The sequence below is a fragment of the Frieseomelitta varia genome, unplaced genomic scaffold, assembly GCF_011392965.1.
Source record: "Frieseomelitta varia isolate USP_RPSP 00005682 unplaced genomic scaffold, Fvar_1.2 scaffold_995, whole genome shotgun sequence".
In the NCBI taxonomy this organism is placed as follows: Eukaryota; Metazoa; Arthropoda; class Insecta; order Hymenoptera; family Apidae; genus Frieseomelitta; species Frieseomelitta varia.
This window is the reverse complement of record NW_025110806.1, coordinates 74,867-99,314: the sequence shown is the minus strand read 5'-3', so window position 1 is coordinate 99,314 and position 24,448 is coordinate 74,867. Positions and strand designations below refer to the sequence as shown.

The window sequence follows — 24,448 nt, the reverse complement described above, 5'->3', positions numbered from 1 at the left end:
TTCTAAATATATCTACATAATATATATTAGTTTTTTATTTGAATTTCTTTACAAGCTCGCTTGTATAATATAAATTCACACCAGTTGATATAACAGTACATACAATGCAAAAATAATAAATGAGTTTATCTGATGTACCTCTAATAAGATACGTTGGTGCATCGTTTGCCTGTAAAATGCAAATTTTTTGTTATATTCATTTTTTTAATTTAATTTTATTATCCATAAATATTCACCTGCCAATCTTGTTGAAATTTCTTCATTTTTGAAGGTATTGTAGAGTAATGCTGTTTCGACAATGACGTAGATGCTACCGTAGTTTTAATACTATCAAACATCAGTTTTGGTGCTTCTATTTTTTCTAATGGTCTTGGAGACTATAATATAAATATTAATTTTTTTTATTATACAATAAGTATTAAAATATCAATAAAATAAAATGATATACATTTAATTTAAATATGTAGTGTTTTATGTAGCGTTTTAAATTTTTGAATATTGATTTGTATCTAGATTTTATATACATTACATTGTTATATTATGTAAGTATATACAGTTTCATTGCTTACCTATCTTTTACATATATTATACAAAATATCATTCAACAATAATTTAATATAAAATTTTATAATTTTTTTCATAATTATTACAGCAATAAAAGAATAAATTGTACTTTATTGAAATAAAATAGAAAAGATTAAAAATTTTGTGGGAGATGATGTATGAAGTATGTGAGTTTGATTCACGTTATTACGAATTTACTTTAATTTTTATAATTAATTACTCACCAATGGATAAAGAGCTTGTAATTGTGTTGCCTGTCTTAAACGGCCGGTAAATTTACTAAATTGATGGAATGACATTTTATCCGTTTATGTAACGTATTGTAACCTATTCTTGTGATAGCAGTTCTTAATAGTGATTTTCATTCACTCTTTGGAAAGGGAGAAGCATGTGATACATATATAGTGGTATAGGTAGTTAGTGATAAGTTGGTAGAACTTAAATGTAGACTAACTATTCACTAAATTATTATTATATCAAATGTTGGGTAAATTAATTTATTTTCAGTTAATGTTATCCAACAGCATAACTTAACAGAATTATGAAATAATTATAAAATTATTTACGAATAATATTATAACTAAAATATATTATTATATACATTTTACTACATTTTTCAATTTAAAAGTTGTGTAAATTTATTACATTCTTATAGAAATTAAATATATATATTTTTATTCAATTTTTGTGCGATGCTGGAATCTAAAAATTATGACAAGTGCTCTCTCTTGTGTAGGCTATTATCCACGGTTAAACATCCAAATAAAAAATATGTACCTTGGAAGAAAGATACACATTTTTGAAATTCTTTTGACTTACAATCGTGTTGTAAATAATTTCAACACAATTAATGATAAATTATCAACAAAATACTCAAATATGTAAGTGCAAAATATTTTGGAAGTTAAATATATATTATTTATTGTATATTATTATTTAACGAATATAATAATAATTAATGGTATAGGTAAACAGAAAAATTTGATACTCTACAATTATAAATATTAACCTTTTGTGGTCTGACATTGAATGTAGCTCGACAGTGATAGCAGTTATTCTAAGTTTTTCTCATAGTGCTATAATTATATTTTGGATACATTGATGTAATTCGATACTAACAATAATGAAATAAGTCATTATCACTTCAATCACCAATGCATATGTTTCATATACATTTATAAATCATTTGCTGTCAGTAACATAATAAGAAAATAAGCTATAAACAGTTTAGATAAATCTTGTTCCTGATTTCTGTATGGAATAAAAAAAGGGACAATCATCAACAGATCAAGAACAACGCTTAGGTGGAAATTTACATATTATTATATTGTATCCGCAATGTATACAAGAATAGCATTGCATGTTCTAATTGTAAAATATTTGGTGAAAGAAGAGAAACTTCTTTCATATGCAAAACCTATGATAATAATTTGTTTTTCAACTTTAACATTATATTTGATATAGTTATCCATCCATAACCATGTATTGAATTAGTAAGCTTATAATTATGTCACAAAGTAAACAATACTAGACGATGCAATATTTGAAATTCAAAATCAGCATTGACCGCAAAGGGTTGAAAGTAATCAGACTGTATTAAAAAGTATTATTTATATATTATTATATAATATATATTATTATATAAATAATTATATTATTTCATTCAAACAAATATGGTGTATATGGAAATATATAAGTTTCAAATTATTATTATTGTGTATGTGAAAATATATAAGTTCTATATTATGTTTCAAATATAAAATACATTTAGTAATAAAAATCAATATATTATTTCTTGTAATAATTATTTTAGAATAGAATTGTTTTTAATGTGTAGTTAAAAATACTTAAAAACTTTATTTAGCATAAATACATACATAAATGAACATACATATCTAGTCTAAAAGAGAATTCATAAAGATGATGATGTTAAATGTTGTTCTTATATATTGTAAAATTATATTTGCTACTCTATATTTACAAATTTAATAATCTTTATATATATTTTCAGAATCACTAAAAAGTAACTACATGGATACAATCTTTTAATATGGCCTAAAAGTCTACAATTGCATTCTTTTTCAATAATGGTAATTCTAAATATTGAAAATATCTCCTAGTAATTGGAACTTTGAATAATATAAATATTTAAAATAAATATAATATATTTACATTAATATTACATTTTGATCGTTTGCTGCAACCACAAACTGTGTTCTGTTTTACCGACGACGAGTTGCAAACAGCAAAACATATCATGGCTGAATATGGCGGTTTACTGATGAATAATAGCTTAAGTTGTGTTAATACATTGTATGATATGAAAGAGATATATCACAGACGTAATTAATGATAAAATTTGATGACAAAATCGTGAATAAATGCTGTATAGTGCTCTGTAAGTCTATAATGCTATATTATATTCATTATATGTCATAAAAAAGATATAATAATTAGTATATTATTATACTCTTTATTAGTAGAAATAATAGCATTTAACATATTTTTAACACACTGTTATAAATAATCGTTTAATTACAATAGTTCATATTCACATTTATGAACTTTAAAATTATCAATTCAGTGCTTATGGATCCTACGTCTAGAATACTATAAATACTGTGATACATAATAAGTTAAATCTCATGCCAAAATTACGAAAAAATAGAAGAATTGAATCTATGTGGGGTGTCAAATATTATACAGCAGTGAAAAATGCTGTTTTTATACAGACACAACCTTATGTACCAATAGTTCCACCCCCATCTTTGAAAGAGCAAGTTCCAGAACATGAGACTCTATATATGTGTCCACAATGTAAAGACTGGTAATTTCACATATATAAAATCATCACTAATATATTTTAAGTTGTATAATTACTACTATTATTAAGTATATTATATTTAATATAGCTTTATTTTTTAATAGAAACATATTTAATAAAAAAATTTTATTTTTTATTAGCTTCTATTTTCGAAGCAGTTTGGATGACCATATTGCAAGGAAAAGTTGGATATTGGGATATTGGTGTCAGCACTGTTTTGTAACTACCTGTAAACATAAATCTACAGAAGATATCCTATGTTCCACATGTGCACAAGTGGATCATGAAAAACGCTTATATTTACGAAGTAGAGGTTTACGTAACAATAAAAAACTTGGAGCAATAAGAATCTTTTATAATCAATGTCAATTTTTTTCACATTTGAAAGCTCATAATGTAAATTTGGTAAACATGGGTGATTTAATGTTAATGCCTCTACCAACAAATATAATTGATTGGAGTCCTGAGATAGATGTTATTTGTGAAGCACTAATGGAGCATACATTTATAATAAAAATTCATATAATGGATTGGTTGAAAGATAAAGCTATTAGTAACAATTGGTGGCAATTGACAAAAGATATAAAAGATAATAATCCAGTTACTCTCATTCTTAAAGGTTATAAAGGCAGACTTCATTTTAAACAATTAGAAATACCAATAGATGAGGAAATTTCTATTTTGAATCGTGCTCATCCTATGTCTAACAATGACAAGACCTATTCTGACACTGTAATTTTTGATTCTGTAGAAAATGTTGATAAAAAAGCAAGTTCATCTTCTACAGATATAATTTCCATCTCTGATGAAAGTGTAATTGAAAATGAAGAGAGTCCTTGTACAGTAAATGATATTACTTTTGTGGATTGTGGATTATCAAAATCCTTTGAACCTGAATTTCTATTAAACAATAAAGAAAGAAAAGGAGACAGTACAAAATCAGAACAAGATGTATCCACTACTCAAGAACATTCGAATGTAATTAATAAGTCTAAACGAAATAAAATAAGACATTTAAACTCCGTTTCACCCAATATGATTATGTCATATGGCAATACAGTGATAACACCAAAACATGATATCAAAAACTCATCTAAACATTCTACCAATAAAAGATTATGGAAGAGCTTGTTACATAAATCTAATAATAATGTATCAAACAAGACAGTTACAGAAAGCAATAAACAAGAGTTTGATAAAAAAGAAAATAAAACTCTCTTCAATAATTTAATAAAAGCAGAATCAGTGTCTAAGGTACAATCTTGCGTAACAAAAATAGATGCATGTAAAAATAAGTTAGATAAATTTAAACAGAATATACATACATTAACTGTTAATTCTGGTCAAAAAGTCGTTACATTTCAAAGCACGAAACATATTGATATTAATGCAATTATTAATCAGCTACCATCTCACATGATTAATAACAAAAAGATTGTTTTTGTGGAACAAAATGATGATACATCTGCCCATAAAAACAGAGAGTCATCTTCAGAAGGAGTAATTCATTTAGTACCTGTTGATAATGCAAAATTATCAGGAACGAAAATAAATGAAGAAAGCGTAGAACTTTCACAAATTGATAAAGAATGTGATGGAAATATTTCGAAAAATCAAACCGAGCCTAAGACTTTTTCAAATAAAGTTATATATCAAAACGGGCAGAAATATATTATTAAACAATCTTCAGGTTTTACTAAAAATTTAAAAAACACAGCTAATGCTGTGGTACCAGTAAAAGATGTTCAAGAATCAAACTCTACTAATGTTCCATCATTATTCTACAATATTCCACCATTGATACCTTTAGATTCCACTGAAATAGAAAATGCATCGAATCAGGAGAGAACAAATTCATTTCATAATGATGTTTCTCCTTTAACGCCTTCGCCATCTCCGTCAGAATTATCAAATAGCTCCAGCTGCGATATTCAGTCTAAACAACCTTTGTTAGTAAAGAGTTCTCAGAAAGTTGATGTATCTCATATTGAACATAAAGATATTGGTGTACAAAATACGAAAAAAACGTTTGAAAGTTTATCATTTCACAAAGGAGAAGACCAAAATTTGTATCTGGATGTAAAATTTCTTAACCAAAAGCCAATTTATACTATTGTCGACACATCTACGATGATAACGAAATGCAAAGAAGAAATGCTAAATGAATTTTTTCATTTTCCTTATTCTGAATTGAAGAAACGGCACGACCATTTACAGGAGATTGCTGAGGAAATATCGAGAGTGATGAGTTTCGTAACTGATAATGTAATCAAAGAAAATTTAAAAGCGGTTCATATTTTACAAACTGTGCTGAAACATTGTATTGACAAATGTATTGAAAAATCTGATGACATTGAGGAGAAGGATGCATCGTTAAATGAATGGGAAGTAGAATATCAGCAAGTGGATAAAAAACCTATTTGTAAGGCATGTAACAAAATTATGAAACCTAAGCATTATATTCCAGGATTTTCAAAACTTGCGAGAAATGATGTTTATTGTTCTTGTTATAGACACGTGTGTCACAAATGTAACACGTACCAAGGTAATTCGACGCGTTTCGTAGCTCATCAAACATTTCATGATAAAAAGAAACCGTATTTATGTCCTGATTGTTATCGTAAATTTTCAACATACAAATCGTTAGAGGTCCATACATGGACCGCCTGTTTTCATACGCTAAAAAGACGCGTTCTCGGTTGCAAAATTTGCGAAATAGATGGTTTTCAAGATATGGAATCTATTGCTAGACATTTTGCTATTATGCACAGCCATAATAAGATAGTTTGTGATAAATGTTATCTTCTTTTACCATCATATTCTGAGTATAGAAAACATCATAAAAATAAACATTCAGATGCGAATAATCATCATCCTATACGGCTTGTATTATGCAAACTTGGACGATGTATTGTACGTTACGAAGACTACATGTTACATATGGAGAAACATATAGTTGTTCAAAGATTAATATGGTTTAAATGCCCTTTTTGTACGTTTATTCATGTAGAGGCTAAACGAATTATGTCTCATTTGCAAAGTGGACATGAATCACGTCTGAAGGAACTTATAAGTTCTGAGGCATTGTGGAATGTTTTTCAAGTGGAAACCGCAGCAAGTTTATTAAAAAATAATTTACAACAAAATAAATTCACAAATGCACACGATGGATCTTGCAAAGATGGAACTGTTATGCCTAAGATTATAAATGCTAGAACTATTACGTCTGAGATATTTGAACGTGGAACTCAGGGAACGGATGATCACTTAATAAACTATGATACTCCACATTGTTCTAAAATTGTTAATCCTAATTCAGAGTTGAGTGTACCAAAGATACTTGACGTTAGATCGATAGCTGAATGCGAGAAGACTGAAACAACTTCGAAATTTGTAAGTAGGAGAACAAGCGAAGAAATTAAAGGAGATAAAACTCGCAACGATCAAGAGATCAAAACTGAACTTGAAGATGTCATCAATTATACATGGGCTACCGAAGCGATCAAACCGATTTCAGATCCACTGAATATTGAATTGCTGCAACAAGATCATTTTCTGAGAACGAAAAACGGACAAGATGTAGGTGATACTTTGCAGAATGAAATATGTGAAAAAAAAGAAGTTCAATTAGTTGAACAAACAAATCAAGCAAATACTCGAGAGCAGCTGGAAGATATAAAACATGAATCAATTTCGAAACCTCCACCGCTTGCTAGAATTCCTCAGCATGTGTTGGAAACGAGTCGACCTAAGAAAGTTGGGCAGACAACGAAAAAGAAAAAGACGTCAATATTTTCACATGATCAAAATATTAATCGTGACTTGTTTCAACGAGTTGCTCTAATCTCTTCGGCTAATTCAAATGAGATCCTTAACTTTACGTGCCCTTTGTGTCGAGAATTAATAAATACATCCAAATCAGTCACAAATAGTCACTTTCAAAGTAAACACTCGCAGGATTGCAAGCTATCAACGATTACTGTAAGCTTGTTACGGATATCATCAGAATTTATAAACGGTGGTTATAAGGAATTATTAGACAAGAAAAAACGCAAATCTGAAAGTACTATGTCGAGTTCAAAAAAAAGACGCCGATGGAATCCAAAAAAATATAATAACGATGGAAAAAACGGAAATTTTACAGGAGTTGGATTATGCGTAACACAAGAAACAGCTGAAGACAGTGAGGGTAATTTTAGGTGTAAAAAGTGTGATCAACGATGCTCGAATATGTCAACTTTGAGAGACCATATCGCATCTAATCATAGAATCAAAGGTCGATACTTAGTGTGTCTTGAATGTGGAGACAACTTTGTGGTAGCACCTAGTCTACAAATGCATCTGAAAGCATTTCATGGGATAGAGGATCCCATCACTTACATGATGCAAAATACATCTTATGCCCCTGATAATGTTGATAATCTTGAAGTCGAAGGAAAATCAATCGAAGCAAATCAATGTCACGTTTGTATGGCTGTTTTTGAAGATAAGGCAGCAGTGGATAAACATCTTCGAGTCCATGGAATGGCGTTCCTAAATCGCAAAAGGATAGAAGCGCAAAACGCTCTGAAAAGTCCAGAGAAAAAAAGTGAAATGGAGGAAGAAAAATCGATATCAGTTAAAGCAAGTCCAAAAGAAAATATTCGAAAGGACAAACCTGCAGAAACTATATTGGAAAAAATCAGTGTAAGTTCACAAAGAACTTCACGTTTTCATTGTGCATACATTAATCTCAATTGTTTCTTATTTCAGGCAACTATATGTAGTTAATGGAGGCGATTGTTGAAGATAAGGTCGATCGGAAAGTAGTACATATTTAATATATATTTAGAAGTTTAAACACGATTGCAAATCTGTGATTTTAATGTTTTATTTAAGTGATAAAAAAACGTTTCCTCTTTTTACAGAAAAAAACTGGCAAAAGTCATTAGTTATTTTATAGTATTGAAAGAAACGTGATCCAATACTTTATCTCGAATGGACTTTAATTAATATTAAGCTCAACATAACACATTGCAATTCGTTACAAATTTTTCATTTGTGAATAACATTCATGGAATAAGTGTGTTTTAAAGTCTTTTATTATAAATTGCATAGTTCTGTTAGATGATAGCAGTATATTGTATACACACCGGGTGTTCGCGTTTACATTCATATGTGTACTTTACTCCTATTTGTGCCCTATTCGTTATAAATCTTAATTCGTCATGAATCTTAATTATTTCTTTCATTTCTGACCTTTCAGAATTTTAAAGAATTTCTTTTACCATATATTTGAATTCGTCTTGACAGCCACTTTCATATGACAAACAAACAAAAATAGTATTCTATATAAAAAATTAAAGGTCATCTTAATTTCGTGAAAAATATTGTAAATATAAAAAATTGTTATATATGCTGGGTCATAGTAAACCATTTTGTCTTTTTTCATTATTTTCTTTTGTTTACCGTTTCTGAGAAAAATGCTGGATAAAAAAAAAAACGCGAACACCCTATATATCGCTTGCAATGTGTTAATTTTCTTAAATAACTTGAAATGTAAATATGTGAAAATATTTGTAGGCAAGTATTACTTGTAGAATTTATTTTTTCAAAATTTCTTTTTTTAATGCGTAATGAATTGAGTTATTTTATTGCATACACTGCGAAAACTTTTTTTGTTATACGAATCTTGCAGCCTAACTTCTCTCTATGTATAGCTATATCTATCACATCCTTCGTATGTATGAAATCTCGCAGTTACATTTATGACATAATGTAAATAATTACTCTGTTTTAAAAAATATATATAACTTTTTGTACTCTACTAATTCATATGCATCGTTACATTTAAAAATAGTTAAAAATAAAATATTCTGATTTACTTTCAGAAGAGATTACTAGTTATCTTTGATAGAATGGAAATAATATCATCTGCAATAAATAGGTAGAATATATATATATATATCTTTATTACACCATTTTTAATTGCACCGACAATTATTGAAGATTATTGCTTAGTATTAAGTTAGTAATTCAATGATTGACACATCGAGATATTCGAGGTACGAAACGTGGGGAATATTTCCATTTGTTTTCCTATATATATTTATTTATACTTTTTTTACGCGCGTTAGTGTTAAAATATCAGTACATCACACTTGAAGATTTACAGAAGAAACCGATATTTTTATTTGTATGATTCTGTATTCGAAGATATTTTTGTGTTACATCGAGTGCAGGTACTTAAGGAAGGGTTGGGTTCTGAACACTTTGATGTTGAACCTGTAAGAGTACTTTCAGCATGCCTTCTACGACTCCACGAAATTTGAATTGTCTAGTTTTACATAAGAGTACCAAAGCACTGAAGATATGATTAGAATTGATTATATTTACGATTGAACGTATTGATAAACGTTATGAACTTTCAACATTTGGACATCGATTAGAAACAATTTCGAAACAATGAAGGAAAGATTACTATTATACTTTGGTCCCTCCATAAAATGATAATCCACAAAGTCGATCAGCTGTATACTTTTACGGGCCCCATAGTTTTATCTTTGGCACAATTACTAAGGAACACACATGATAAATCTAAACGGTGATTGGTTCTTGACCCTCGCGTAAAATTTTTGTGCAATCGATTTGAGCTTGATCTTTCATGGACACGAGTACTGAAAATTGTCACGTATACAAGTGATTGCATTTTTATAGAGCTTTATTTTTTAATCGAAGAACGAAACATATATAATTAAAGACGAACAAAAAAAAAAAAAAAACAAACAAAAAGGAAGAAACAATTGAATATTCTCAAGCATCGTATTCATCGAAAATTTATCTTTGCTCTTCATCTTCAATAACAATCTTTTTCTCTCAATGTGACAGGAGTCAACTAGTACGGGAAAGCAGAATACCGTAACAGGAAGTCGTTTTCTCCACATATTTTAATCTACGCGGCAGTTGATTTTCCATCTTCGCACGTTGCATTCGCATAATTATCCGTCTCTGAAGTGGTATCTAGATTGGTCGCGCGAATTGTGGGGCTCGAGGGTCGAGAACACTCTAACTTCTGAACAAAGTTTGTACTCGCATCTAATTGGGCAGATTTGGAACTGGATTCTTTTCTAGAAGATGACACGCCATTTGTAGCACTCGATGTCCTAGTGTTCGTCGGCGACGAGGATGAGGAGGAAATAGATCGAGTGATTTTCAGCTCCGAGTCGGCAGGACTAACGTTGCCTTGCGTATCGCTCTCTTCGAACAGTTTTTTCAAATTGTTGCCAAGCTTTGCGTCGTCAGGATTTACACTCGACTCCGCCATAACGGTTAGGGCCAATGATTCCGATGTTCTTTTGCCTCGAGCACTGTTTCCCAATTCGCTTAATGGGATTCCAAATTCACGAGTGGCCCATACGTCGCTGCTAGGGCTACACGACGAGCCGCGAGGGAATTGAGAGACTTTGCTTTTTCTCGCGTCTTCCATGGAATGCCATCGATGGGATCTTGAGATCGAGGATCCTGGCGCGATCGTGTTCAAGCTGTTTGTCGGCACTATCCGATGAGGAAACCGCGGAGATCCCCGAATTTTTTCCCGTGACGATGTTTGGCTGGTGCTCGCTTCTACAAAAAGAGCGGTTCGAAATCCGTGCGTTACAGGAAACTCACATGTATTTCGTTACGATTTGCTAATACCTTTAAATAAACACGTGTTTGAAGCGAAAGCATATACTCGATTGTGAAATAATTCAGGAAAAATGAATGGTTTGGGCGTACTTACTGGGTGGTAGGCTGAAATTGACTCTGGGCTCGCTGTACTCTTTACGACGTAGCCCCAAGCTTAATCTGCGATCTTCTTCGCTAGTAATACTAATTATTGGTCCTGAGCCACATCGAGGATGAGGCGAACGACTGCCTTGGGCATTAACTTGACAGGTAGATGCTGCCTTTGTGCCTGGTACCAAACCAGCGATGTAGCCCATATGAAGCCGTAGTGCCGATGCTACTCCTATGAAATTTTAATACGGTCAATCGTTTCAAATTCGCATGTCGCACGACATTTCATTATTAGTTTAGAAGAATTGTTTATATATTGTTTACCCGTAAACGATGCGGTAGAAGTTTTCCTGCTGGTTGGACGACTGCCAAAAAGACTGAAGAGTCGCTGAAAAACGCCCAAACGATTTGGTCCTTCTGTCTCTCTTCGCCGATGAAGTTTGTAAATGTCTGCGAGACTTCTTCTCGTACCGTCCGGTTCCAAGTCTGGTTGACTGCTAAACGCTACAGTACCGCGGCGTATTCCTAATTTAAAAGAAAAAAGAGAAAAAGAAAAAGAAATACAATCGTCAGTCAGCGTTGCACTCGTGATCAGTGGATATACTAATAATCACTGACATTCGAGCCATAAGGCGAACTGAAGCACGCAGCACAAAAGCGGAAGCATGTACTAATTGTGAGATATCGTAGAAGAGGAAGGAGGAGAACCACTTGCATTTTTCACCCGAGCACAACGTTCCAAGTAAGATCCTCGTATTTACACGCGTGTGATTGTCTTTTAATGCATCCGCTCGAATAACCAAAAGGTAACGTTCGATCGACAAACTCCATTTGGGAATCCATATTTGCGAATTTCCGAATTCTGTTTTAGAAATCTGATTAGTTGACCGTTGAGTTTGTCTATCGATTCTATTTAGCTGAATGTCACTCATAATAATTGCAAACATTGGGTGAAACGTGCAGTTTAGCGTGCAGAAAGAGAGAGAGAAAGGTATGTGCACGTACTATACTCCTGTCAGGGACTTGTCCGAACTTGTCATGAGGTTTGGGACTCCAGAGCTCGGGGAAATATAAATGCAGCTTGGTGTCTCGAATGGCAATTAATATGTCAGAAGTGTATGAACTATGTTCTCAAGCTCTTGCAACCTAATAACACAGACCAATGCACTGACAGGCTGACAATCAGACAGTGTTAACTGTTTCGTGTGTGTAATATTAAACAGCAGCTAACGATAAATTGTTTTATTTAATAGCAAGAGAGATTGCTATTACTGCTGGACTCTTACTCGAAACAACACGCGCAGTATAATGAACATTGTACGCTACTGGCAAACGCGAGAGAAACATTATTCAACAGTGCAGTTCTCATGCAATCTCGTCCGAAAACAAGTAACAAGCGTCTTTAAACATTGGACAAATCACCAGGTTGGGGGAGGGGGAAGTTTCGTTATTTCGCAAAACAAATCGAAACGTTTTCTTGAAACGTTTGATTTCCCTACTCTAGCACCCTATATATCGTTTCAACAATTTCAACAATTTCTTCGAATATCGATACAAGCACGTATAAACGTCAGAATCGTTCAAAGTTTAACTGCGTGCAATAAACGGAATTCTGTCACCTTTCTCGAACATCTGAATGATGGAAGGATGACGAAGAAGCGAGAAGAACATTAATTACGTTATCGTTCCTTCTTTCTCTCCTTGGTGAAACAGTTTATTCATCGTGCAAATTCAAGTCAAGGAAGGATTTCATTTGGTGAGAGGCAACGAATCGTGAAACGGTCCTCGATCGTATGTTCGTCACGGAAATTTATTTGCACAACGAATTCTGCATCGTGTGACAAAGAATCTCACTCACCAGACGAATCAGCGGACGGCCAGCTAGCCCTAGGGATGACCGGTGGGAGGACGCTGAGCAATAACAAAGGTAGACCACCCCCGATGCTGGGATTGCGTTGTGGAATCGATGCGCTTGACGAAGCGTGCGATGGTTCAACCGGTTCCTGTGCCAATTGTTTCTCCAATCTGGCCAATTCCAGTTCCAGCTGCGCCATTTCACGACGGTACACACGGTTCTGCACTTCCACGCGGTACTGAAGCTCGCTGTCGCGCCATGAAATGCCATTTTGGTTAAATTAGTTAGAAAATTAGCTGCACACTGTGTCGTAACGTGGCACATGAGTGGCACACGTAACCGATTCGCGTACCATTTTCTAAAAGAGAACAGCGTCATCGGGAGTTTTAAGCGTCGATCGTAACGCGATCTCGTTCTCTTCCACCTAACTCGATATCAAATAAATTCTCAATGGGAAATTCAATAAACTTTTCCCGGTGGGGATCGTTCGGACGAAAATTCAGTGAAAGTCGGTAACTGAATAAAATATGACGAACGATATCTGTGACCTGAATCGTTTCTTTGTACCATTAGGAATAACGCGAAGGGACAAAAGAATATCGTTTCGAGCTAGATCATCGTTCAAAAGATTGGTTACCAAACGAAAGACCTTTATCGTATCCGGTTCCATTGTGCTCCATTCCTCTTCCTTTGCTGCTGTTTTCTTTCGAGTTCCGTTTTCTTTCGATATCCTCTTTCTTGTCTGCGAAATAATAATTAACAGCAGTTTACTTACGTTCGATCATCGGTCACGAATCTCCTCGTATTGCATTCAATCTTCAGGCCGAGACTCTGCACAACGGGGTCGGCTCTTTCGCCAGCCAAAATGTTTGTTAACTGAGGGAGAAACAGCAACGCCAGCGTCGCGGTCGTTGAAGCCAAGATCAGAGCGGTAATCGTAACAAAGGCCAAGGTTGCACGGTCGGACATCAAATTCGCCAGTACCACTACGATCCCCGAAGTGATCACTACGAAATAAACGCTCATGCCGATGTATTGCGAGTCGTTCAAAGCCGGGATTTTCACATGTCTGGAATTATAAGATAGAAATGTAAGAAAAAAATGGAAACGTGTATAAATTTAAGTTAAAAGATTGAAATTTTGTTCCCTCAGAAAGTTAATTTTCTGTTGGTATTCTGTAGTTTATTAATGATAATTGAAATTTATAACAGAAACGCCACTAATGAGCTGGCAGCAAAAGTGAATTCAGGTGAATTCATTGTTTCGTAACGCTTTGTTTCTTAACGAGTTGTGCACTGTCATTTCTTGATAATAATAATTACATTATATAATTTCTTAATAATGATATTTCAGTGTCTAACAATAAGATATATTTTGAAATATATTCCTTTTTATATTTCGAATTGATGATCTCATTCTGCCATTTGTCGATTAAAATAGACAATTACATTAAAAAATGCTTTCATAATTAAAAACAAAAATCAATTAAACACGCTAGTGTTGTTTCAAATGGTGCCACGGATTGTGTACATTTGTCCATACCATAACTAAAGAAACATTTACGCGATTTTCACATAAATCCATGATTTGACTTTGCATCGAAACCATTATTTTTATAATTTCACAAATGAAACATTTTTTTTCAAACGTGTGAAAGGCGACTATTAAATTTTTTTCCAACATTCTTTTCACCAGGACGATATTTTTTTGCACAACTTTTTCATATTTTTTTATTCTTCTTTATACTTTTTTATGCTTCCGTAAAAACATTACAGAGCTTCGTTAGTAAGCTTTCAAATTAATTGCGTTAATTTTCTCAGATTTTATTTTGAATAAATGCTGAACAATCTTCTAGGAGACGAAATTAGGGTGTCTTATCCTAAATAAGGGAATGAAATTATCGATTAAAACTGCTGCAACTTTGCGAATCGGCACTTTTCGTTATTACGTCCTTGACTTGGTCTTGGCGACGCTTCATGCCGATAGTTCAATGACAATACTCCAGCAAAAAGAGGAAACATCTTTGCTAATGAACGCCCTAATGGCATCCCTCATTAAACTCCAATTCCGTTTCGACTTCGTCTTTCCAATTGGAAGTTCCACAGACTCCCCCCCGGGGCATTTGTTTTAATGAACTTTTATTCACATTATAAAATCATGTTCTACTATCTATCGCACGAAATTTTCAGATTAATCCAATATTCTTTACCTCGTTTCCCAAGCCATGTACACGCCGACGATCAGCAACAAGCCTTTGTAAATGTAGAGCGCGCCCAACCAGCTGTTCGTGTGTTGAGAACGGCACACCTCTACCTGTATCGAAAAGCAACGATGTAAATTAATTGATTATCTGTCGTTGAAGGGATAATTGTCACTATCTTAATGAGGCTGTCGACCAGGGTTGCTAGAAAGGCGAGGATAAGAATTCTTTTTGAATAGCGTCGCATCGACATTTCATTTCGATACCTGAGGTTGGTAGACTACGCCTCTATCCTGTGGATTAATCTCCAGAGTCAAGTTCCGGAGATGACGTTGCATGGGGTCGAAGGTCACCCACAGGGTCACCACGAGACCGTCTATTAGCAGGAGGACGCAAATTAAACTTATAAGCTGAGTATCCTGAAGTAGCTGCAAATAGTAGAATTACACACATGTACATGATGGTTTATTTCACGCAATCTTGCGATTTGTAAGTTCGTTTTTTTTTCTTTTTCTAATCATCTATCGGCCACATTAAACGTCAACTACGCTTTCGATCGTATCGTACCTTGTTCTTGACAACGCCACTTCTGCTTCTTGTGAAAATTCGATGGACGCGATAGGTCTTGGTAAACATCGAGCCGAAAGCCAAGGAAAAACCAGCAGACAACAGGTACACTCTTGCCTGGAAAACGATAGGACGTACCGTAATTGATAAAAAATTATGAAATACGTGGAAATTGTATAAATAATAGAGGAGAGGTAAATTGATACAATCAATTATCTGTACACTGTGCATCGTTCAATCAGGGCGAGATCTATTTTAACAAATAAAGTGAATGTCTGTGTACATCGACGTTGGTACTCGTTATTCAATCATTTTTAGTTTTATAGAGAAAAAGTAAATATTCGTATTAACTTCTTAATCTGGAGACGATATATTATGTATCCAAGATCACAGCGCAACTCCATTTGTATTAATTTGAGACAAATAATTTATGTAGCAGGAGTCTACTGATTTATTCATAAAAGTTCAGGATCAAATAAGTGGACTTAATCAGTAAGTTTAACCACTGAAATTATGGGCCAAATAAATAGTGCCTATATAAACGGAATTCTGCTAATGTTTTTTAATGAAAATGAAATTTTATGTAACGATTTTTCATAAAGTATGTATTTTTGGTAATGCAAAGAGGATTCAAAGCGTATCATGTTAAAAATGGTTCACGTAAAACACGTAAGATACATATATTAACTGTTATTTAAATTTACAAAGGAATTAATTTTTATTGCCCACTGTGTCAACTAAATTTTCTCATTTATGTAGGTAAATTATATTATAACCAATGTGATCATACACGAAATGATATATATTAAGTAATAATAAAGATAATTGTTAATAATTCTCAATATTTTTTAGCGAGACAAATTGATACATTTTGTTTTCAACAAATAAACTGTAATAACTCATTTTGTACGTCTCTTTCTCGAAGTTTCACTTGCAATAGATAACGTGGAACAATCAAAGTATATTTTAGTACATTTCTTATTAAGTAACTACAATAGAATCTCGATTATCGGAACACCTATTGTCCGAGCTCTCTATTATCCGAACGTTCCATCATCAGAATGTTCTATCTGAATGGTACATTTCGTACTTCGTGCGTACGCAGTCCGTACAGTGTTTATTCCCTTCTATCAAAATCGTCGAAGGTAATTATTAAAATGAGATATTTCCACAATATTTGAATATAATATTTACATTTAAAGCGCACCACAGTATAATGTCATTTTAAACCGTTATTAATTATTAATTATTAAGAGATTGAAAAGAGCAACGAGTATGCAACAGACTTGGTATTATTAAAAGCTGTCGTTTTATCATTCGAAAATTCTGTTACAATTAATTCGAGATCTATTCAATTAAGTTTCGATAATCAAGGTTCTACTGTGATTCAAACGAAAACAGCAAAAAATGAAAAGCTCTCCCCTACATGTAGGTATATGTACGTATACGACTTAATCCAATTGTATTTATGAAACTAACGACTGCTTGCAAACGGAAAATTAATACTCACCGTGCAGACTGTAGGATAGTAATCGTTGCTGTCTGGCAGGGTGGCGTGATCCAAGCCCAAAAGTATGACCGCACCGTAGACTAGACCGCAGCCAACAGCGGCCATATTGTTCAGTCTAGGACTTGAAAGCTTTATGCTCCTGCCGGTTGTAAGAAATGAAACGCTATGCATCCTATTATATGCGATCGATGCGGTATAACGGAGGCATGGTAAGACTTACTTGTGCTTGCGAAAATGTAAATTGAACGCCAAGAAAGCGAACGCTAAAGTGACACCAATGCTAGCGAGGCAAGTAACCGTTAGGAATGCCGCCGGTGCTACAGTCACCACTCTCAACCTAGTCGTAAGAAAAATAACCCATTTGGTATTCTTAGTATTTAGTATTCTTACTATTCTTGAATAGTAATGATGCTCGTAAATGGGGAACTGCGGCGAATTTTCACGAACGCGAAAATTCTAAGTTTCTCGGTTTTGTAATCCGTAGTGTAGTTTTTATAATCCTTTAAATCTTGGCGTCTTTCAGGAGTAGAACGTTTACTAACCCGACAAATATATTTCCATCGCTTGCACATTGTAAGAATCCATTTAACAGGAGGAACTTTTACAACTGTTTTATGTGAATCGCTCGTGTGATTAAATTTTAAAACGAAGTCGTTTTCAACCCCTTTGCAACAAAATATCTCGCGATGTTGTTTATGACACGAGATACCTCACGATGCAGTATTCATTTTAGCGAAATACCGTGCTTTGAACAAATAAAATTACTCGTCTATAAAACCAAACTATTTTCTCTACTTAATTGTCTTTCATATTCACAAACGCGATATCTCACGAACTGACATTTAACCGAATCGTTGGACGAAGTATTTTCACTTCTTATAAGCAAACACGCGAAATATCTTGTATAAAGCGTGCCACGAACGGCATTGCGAGGCATTTCGTCTACAGATACAAAGAATTTAACGTGCATGAATTCTCGTTACTTTAGAAAATCGCGCGAACAACGTGAACTATGAACGGTAGGGGCCATTTGACGATCGGTCTCGTTTGCCGACGATTCAAAATGTGTCCATTACCTTCCGGCAATTCATTTATTATTGATTATTACCTTCGTAATGAAATATGCAAAAGAGACGTACAGTTTGATTATCGTATCGTCCAGTGGTATATATAATTTTCAATTAACGTTGCGTCAATATATATTCGAATCCGCGGTAGATGTTGGACCGGCGAAAGTAACGAGAAGGCAAAGCACATAAACGTTAATAAATGATAATGTATGTAATTGGTCGCATCTACCGGCGGTATAATGAGATTTCAATGTTCACGGAGGATAAGCGGATGATAAAAGCAGATAGAACGGCACATACCGGAAAACCCTCCGAGCCGCGGGGGGATGTCCGTCCGGCCACCTTGTCATTGTGCATCCTAGGCAATTCATTATCAGCTTTCCATCTTCTGGATTGAAGATCGCTATTCTTCTGAAAACGGGGCCTGTAAATGGAAAATCGTGAGGGACGCTCTCTCCTTTTGCCGCAAACGGGCGACTACTCGGCAAATTGAACAATCGGGCAAAACGCGACCGCTTCAACCGAGTGACAAACATCAAGAGCAAGATTTTAATTTCCTCTCGTTTCTCCTCCCTGCCTTGTTTCGTTGTGCGTGTCCTTTTTCGCGGCGAACAAATTACATTGTTCGAGGTTTGAGGTTTTAATCACGGAAGAGGTTTTAATCATGTAATTATTCCAATTCGATGCTCCTACCTCCTATTCGTGTCACGGATTCACGACGAAATTAATTCGCAGCTTACGACACAGCGATAATAAGTATCGTGACGTACAAGAAGCCTCGGATTATCCGAGAAAAAAGGAGCCGTGAAAGTCGGAAGTTTAATTCCTATCTTCTATTCCATTCGCATCCATGGGGAAATCCGTTCTCCTATAAAATACCTTTTTCCAGCTGTGCTCCACCGCTTGCGCGACACGGCCGATAAAGTCGAATATGGGTACACGGAGGTTGCAAAGAGAGGGCGAATCGAAGGTATAGAATTCCTATTTGCCTTGGTACGACCACGTCTAAACGAGGGACTTCCCAAGGATTACGATTCGAATCGCTCTTTTTTTCTTCCTTTTTCTTTTTTTTTTTTCGAACAGATTATCGAACAACGAAGCTGCGAAACGGATTCAATTTCGTTTTCCCGAAATCGAGTTCCCCGAACTTAGCGGGAAGTGCAAACAAAAGATATCGCGTTGGTCGCTCGGTTTAAAAATGCTCGTCTGTCGAAGCTGTCGTCTTCGTACATTTCACAGACCAGACGATATTGGGATTTTTCTCATCAGCTTAATGACAGCAGCCGGGTAATAATACTCATTTCGTTCCATTTTCGGTCCCCGCGTACCGGCGCGCGATTATTTTCGAGGACTGGAGATAAAGGAGGTCGGCCGAATCGTTTTTTAAGGCTTGCATTCACGGAAACTGCCGACGTGCAGGGTATCTGTTTCGAACGAAGCTCCTCAATGCTTTTTCATCTTGGCAGCTATTTGAACTTCCTCAGCGAATTGATTTGCTCGCTTCTTAAATTACACGGGAAACGCGTAACACTTTCACAACGCGCGACCCCGCAAATGCGCGTTCGCAACTTTTTTACGAACTTGTAATAACATCGTGATAGTTTCCGTGACGCGGCGAACTCGTAAAATCGGTCTGACGTCAAAGTTTATACGTTCGAACTGTCGGAGACTTTATACTTCAATTCAGCAGGATTTACGTCGTAGATTGTACGTTGCCAGTTTCGCGTAGTACCGCGTATCATGTTATTTTTACATCAGCAATTTTTTATTTATTTATTTATTTATTTTTTGGCTCAATTCTAAATTCCACTAACAAACAAAGCTGTCGTTTTCTTCCTCGTGACGCGCATTTCCGTTTGCCTGCGTTCGAGGATGTCTTAAAGATTGGGAAACTTTATTGTTTCGTGGCCTGACGTTGTTCTTGCTCTTTACGATGCTTGCACGCTAATGTAGTTGTACGTGTAGCTTATTTGTTACTTCTTTTATCGCTGGAATCCTTTCCTCTGCTGTGCTGTTGCGTTGCCTTTTGCCAGGCGGATTCTACCTTGGTGTTCCTTCACTACTTTTGATTTCTGGAATTTTCTTTTTACTGTCCCAGCGGTGTGTCTTTTATGGCTAGAATTCTTTCCTCGTTTCCCTTATCTTTTATACCTCAAATTTCTCATTCCTTGGAAGCTTGAATTTTCTAGTTACTAGAGTCTCTCTAGAATTCCGAGACTCCATTCTACGCCACCGATTGTTTATTAACGATCTGACCTTTGTTCTTTCTTTTTTCTTTTCCTCGTCAACAGTTGCTCATCTTTAATCATTAATCAATGAAACGACGTAAACTATATTTTCATATTTCGATGTTGTTCACGCAATAAGCTACTTCCTTTTGCTTTGCATAGTTTTAAAACCGTAGTTTATAACCGTGTTCTACTGTGTATGTAAATGCCAAACCTTATTTATCTCACTATGGAAGCTAGACGTTCACAATTTTTGTACTTTAGTTGTGCATTTTTCCTCGTTTTTTACGAGCATCCCAGTTTACGCGAGGATGGATGCACTGCAACAACTATTAGCGGAGAAAATATAGTTTCGTTTCAAAGGAATCTATGTAGAATATTTACAACGATTTCCAAAGAAAATAAGCATTCTTATTTTGTTTTATTCAGTCCAGCTGATGAAACGTTTAATTTTAAAAAATAATAGAATTACAGTAACAAACAAAACTGAACACATATATACGTGAATAACATTTGCATGTAGAATAAAAAGAATATGTAGTGTTTTGTAAGATGTTTCAGCTTTCCCAAAAATATAGAAGCTAAAGTTCCTGGAGTCAGTTTTGTACTGCAATTAATTTAAATGAAAAATTATCGATACTTTAAGCAGTCACAGCTTCATTAAAAAGATTCATGTTCTACGATTCTTTTTGCATAAGCATTTCGAAAAGTGAGGTAAGCACTTCAAAGAGTATTAATTTTTTCGCCTAATGTAGCTTAATACTTTTTTTATTCAAAATGAATAAATTTTATTCAATTCATGCAGAAACTATGGAGTTTCATTTAAAAGAGACGAGTGCAATTGCACTTTGCCACTCCTTCGCAACTTCTGCAAAAAGTCGCATCACGATGATAAAGCTCGTTAGATCATGCAAAACTTTCTTCTACAATTTTTTCCTGTCTTGAGCATCAACTGAGTTGTAGCCCGATCCGGTTACTGGATACGCCTTGTACATGTAATTGCCAAGTTACACGATATTATAAATTATAGAGAGTTAATCAATAATGTTTCCCTATGTGTCGACGAAATCCTGGTTATGAACGGTTAATTGCGGTAGTTTTAGCAATATATCACGCGACTAAAGTGAAATAGAATGTTCCATCTATCGTTCGCAGCTATCGTATCTCTTCCCCCTGTGAACAAGAAAGATGAATCTAGTCTCGATCACCGTGTAAAGATAGAAGAAAAGAATAAAAAAATCGCCTTTGGCCACTTCGGTGCGTGAAACGGGGGAAAGAAATAACAGACGGTCGATCTTTTTCTCTTCCCTTTTCCCTGTCGCCGTGATTATGCTTGAAAGTTAAATATGCGGCCTGCGCCAATGCAGCTATATCGGCTACAGGATTTGATGGATTACAGCCGTAGGATCTCGACTGTCGACCGGTTGGATGGATGAAAGAGTGTGGAAGAGGTAAACTGGAATAAAAAAAAAAAAAAGATATACAGAATACAGTACAGTGGTAACAGAGACCAGTGGAAGTGAAGAAGGAAACAGTTGATGGTATCCAATTTGTCCGAACCACCGAAGGTTCTTTGTGAACACCGCTGTCTATCGCCGGCGGAAATTCGTGCCGGTTCATTGACTTTATCAGAAATCGATGCTTGGAAAAGCCGTTCAGAAAAAGGAGCTTCTTCTTCGAAGCTCAGGCAAGGTTAACGAGCGAAACAACTAGCCGTTAGTACGTCGTACGTCGATCGTTCGGCTGTGCGAATTGCAAGTTGCGTTTGGTAAGTCGGCCGATCCTGGTAGAAGCTTTCAAGTATTGCACTCTCACGTGAGAGAAACTTCGTAACTTTCGTTCTTCTCAACGTCTTGCCGAAAGGCGGGCATCTTTTTTTTCTTGGCACTTAAAATTCTTGTCGAATATCACGTGTTACAAAGTTGATGTCCGTAAGAAAGATCGTAACAAATCAGAGAACTGAAAGAGTTTACGAAAGACAAGAAAAAAAGAAAAGAACGAAGAAACATTATTGCCGAAAGCAACCAGTTAACGCGCATGGCACTTTTTCGACAACTTCGACGAAAATTCGATTAAACGTGGCCCGTTAGACGAATTTAGGTCGATCAAGCGGATTAATAAAATTGAAACGAAAGAAATGATCCTGGATGGCAGAATTTAACACGAACGGCGCATCGAGGTCATACGGCTCGAAAAAGACGCCTTAATTTCACAAAGACCTGCACACGTCCGTTTGCGAGGATGGCGTTTCGAGGCCACTCAAACGATGCGCCTGCGTCGCGTCGTTGCTCGGAAGAATTCGCGGCTCGTGATCCTTGAAACTCGCGCACAGACAGGCCGACTTCCGACAATTTGCACGGCCGACATTTGCCGGGAAAAAGTTTAACACGATATATACTCGCTGGTCAAGTTTGGCGCGTTTGGGGCCGCGGATTAGTCGGAATGGCGATTAATACGAATTCGAAGCAATACATTCCGGCTCCTCTGATTTTCTTATCTCCGGTTTTTCTTCATTCTCAGGCATGCTCCCTCTCCGCTACCGATTCCTGAGAGTTTCTCTCTCATTAATTATTCATCGGCTTCTTACCGACATCCGCCGGCCAGAATGGCAAACATCTTTGCTCTTGTTTGCACGAAGCTCACGCCGATCTTGTTTCGTGCATTAGAGTGGTCTCGCTGTGTCGGTTGGACGGAAAGTCCTGCGCGCCTGACATCGAGACGTCCTTACGACTCTTTCAACCTCAGTTTCCACGCTGGAACTTCTCAAATTTTTCTACTCGCAGGCCCTCGCAGGCCGATACGGATTTGCAATTGGGTCAAGTTACGTGCGGAGAAACTACCGACCCCCTCAATGATCTGGAATTGAATAAATCTAGTCTGGGGAGTTTTAATTAAACTCTTTCTAGGACAGTGCTATGTGGGACAATTATCGCAAGAAAATTCATCTCCTTTGAATTTCAGTACGATGATTTTTCCAAAAATCATTGTCACGATTTTTGATTAACGTGCCTGCTAGGGCTTTCTGAATTTCAATGCCTACACAATGTGGTAGGTTTTTGGTGAGGATATATTACCACATTTTGTGCGTGTACGTGAGTAAAAATGATAAGAACGATCAATAAAATAATATATTATCTATATCTATGATATAAATTATCACAATAAGTGTGTAAGTATACCAGCAATGCATTAAAATTTCTATTGGGTATATTTTATTTCTTATTTTACAATTTTAATGGTGAGTAGTATAGCACAGTGCAGACTATAATAAAATACTAGCTCTATAGTGAATAGATAAGTCCAGAATGGAACTATACCTTGGTAGTTTTTAACAACTGCAGCAACAAGAGTTGCTCTATGAGTTGGTAACTTTTGCAAAATAAAGATCACAAAACTATAGGATCTGTTATTGTATTTAAATGATTTTTTACTATTTTGGAGATTTATTAGCAAATTAAGAGAGGCTCAATAATGATGAATTAATAATTCTTTGTTATTTTGAATGAAATCCAATTAATTATTACTCCTTGCTTTCAATTAGACGAGAGTCGAATAAACCAGTGTAGCCTAAGGGTAGTTTATGACCAACTCACTCGAGGCACGGTAGAACAATACTACGTGTAACTGTGTATCTTAGTTTCACTATCTTACTCATAGTTTTAAAGATACGAGGGAGAGAATGAGTACCGAGGGAAAATCAGCATAAAGTGTGAACTTGGTTGTTGCGTCGTGGGAAGAACAGTGTGGAACAGCCTAGGCAAAGTGGAGGACAATGTAGAATAGCGCGAAGTCTAACGCAATTTAGTTTCAACGTAGATCTAGCTTACTTATCTAATCTGAATGTTACGTTAATTAAAATACGCTTCTGTTACTAT

At 35.1% G+C, this 24,448-nt stretch overlaps 3 protein-coding genes across 5 annotated transcripts in view; 1 reads left to right on the top strand and 2 right to left on the bottom strand.

The window, feature by feature from the left end:
• Nucleotides 1–17: 17 nt before the first annotated feature.
• On the bottom strand, nt 18–1,008 carry LOC122538412. Its single transcript, XM_043672455.1, has 3 exons — nt 789–1,008; nt 237–377; nt 18–169 (listed from the first exon to the last, which is right to left on the bottom strand). Exons 1-3 carry the CDS (start codon nt 861–863, stop codon nt 35–37), a joined length of 351 nt encoding a protein of 116 aa, XP_043528390.1. The 5' UTR covers nt 864–1,008; the 3' UTR covers nt 18–34.
• Nucleotides 1,009–1,256: 248 nt separating this feature from the next.
• On the top strand, nt 1,257–9,257 carry LOC122538411. 2 transcript variants are annotated; one of them, XM_043672453.1, is made up of 6 exons: nt 1,257–1,445; nt 2,576–2,654; nt 2,801–2,962; nt 3,149–3,391; nt 3,529–8,074; nt 8,141–9,257. In XM_043672453.1, the coding sequence occupies exons 4-6, from the start codon at nt 3,210–3,212 to the stop codon at nt 8,156–8,158; spliced, it is 4,746 nt and encodes a 1,581-aa protein (XP_043528388.1). In that variant the 5' UTR covers nt 1,257–1,445; nt 2,576–2,654; nt 2,801–2,962; nt 3,149–3,209; the 3' UTR covers nt 8,159–9,257. The 2 variants fall into 2 exon arrangements, with proteins under 2 accessions (XP_043528388.1, XP_043528389.1); XM_043672454.1 differs by lacking the exons at nt 1,257–1,445; nt 2,576–2,654; nt 2,801–2,962 and having other exon boundaries at nt 3,024–3,391.
• A 598-nt stretch (nt 9,258–9,855) lies between these two features.
• Nucleotides 9,856–24,448, bottom strand: part of LOC122538410 (gamma-aminobutyric acid type B receptor subunit 2) — a 57,864-nt gene continuing 43,271 nt past the window's right edge. The window contains exons 9-19 of one of the 2 annotated variants that reach the window (XM_043672451.1): nt 18,646–18,769; nt 17,496–17,612; nt 17,276–17,414; nt 15,766–15,882; nt 15,465–15,626; nt 15,208–15,311; nt 13,774–14,067; nt 13,002–13,246; nt 11,468–11,668; nt 11,148–11,375; nt 9,856–10,990 (exon numbers count right to left, since the gene is read on the bottom strand). In XM_043672451.1, coding sequence (XP_043528386.1) covers nt 10,320–10,990; nt 11,148–11,375; nt 11,468–11,668; nt 13,002–13,246; nt 13,774–14,067; nt 15,208–15,311; nt 15,465–15,626; nt 15,766–15,882; nt 17,276–17,414; nt 17,496–17,612; nt 18,646–18,769 — 2,402 coding nt within the window. In that variant the 3' untranslated portion in view covers nt 9,856–10,319. Of the gene's footprint in view, nt 10,991–11,147; nt 11,376–11,467; nt 11,669–12,762; nt 12,776–13,001; nt 13,247–13,773; nt 14,068–15,207; nt 15,312–15,464; nt 15,627–15,765; nt 15,883–17,275; nt 17,415–17,495; nt 17,613–18,645; nt 18,770–24,448 lie in introns of those variants that run through there. The other variant, XM_043672452.1, reaches the window with a different exon arrangement.

Bases quoted from the DNA above. Each gene is read 5' to 3' on its own strand.
- LOC122538411 (XM_043672453.1), top strand. From the start codon at position 3,210: ATGCCAAAATTACGAAAAAATAGAAGAATTGAATCTATGTGGGGTGTC. The intron at 3,392-3,528 runs GTAATTTCACAT...ATTTTTTATTAG, and splicing joins TGTCCACAATGTAAAGACTG to CTTCTATTTTCGAAGCAGTT.
- LOC122538412 (XM_043672455.1), bottom strand. From the start codon at position 863: ATGTCATTCCATCAATTTAGTAAATTTACCGGCCGTTTAAGACAGGCA. The intron at 378-788 runs GTGAGTAATTAA...TTTATATTATAG, and splicing joins TACAAGCTCTTTATCCATTG to TCTCCAAGACCATTAGAAAA. The intron at 170-236 runs GTGAATATTTAT...TGCATTTTACAG, and splicing joins AATTTCAACAAGATTGGCAG to GCAAACGATGCACCAACGTA.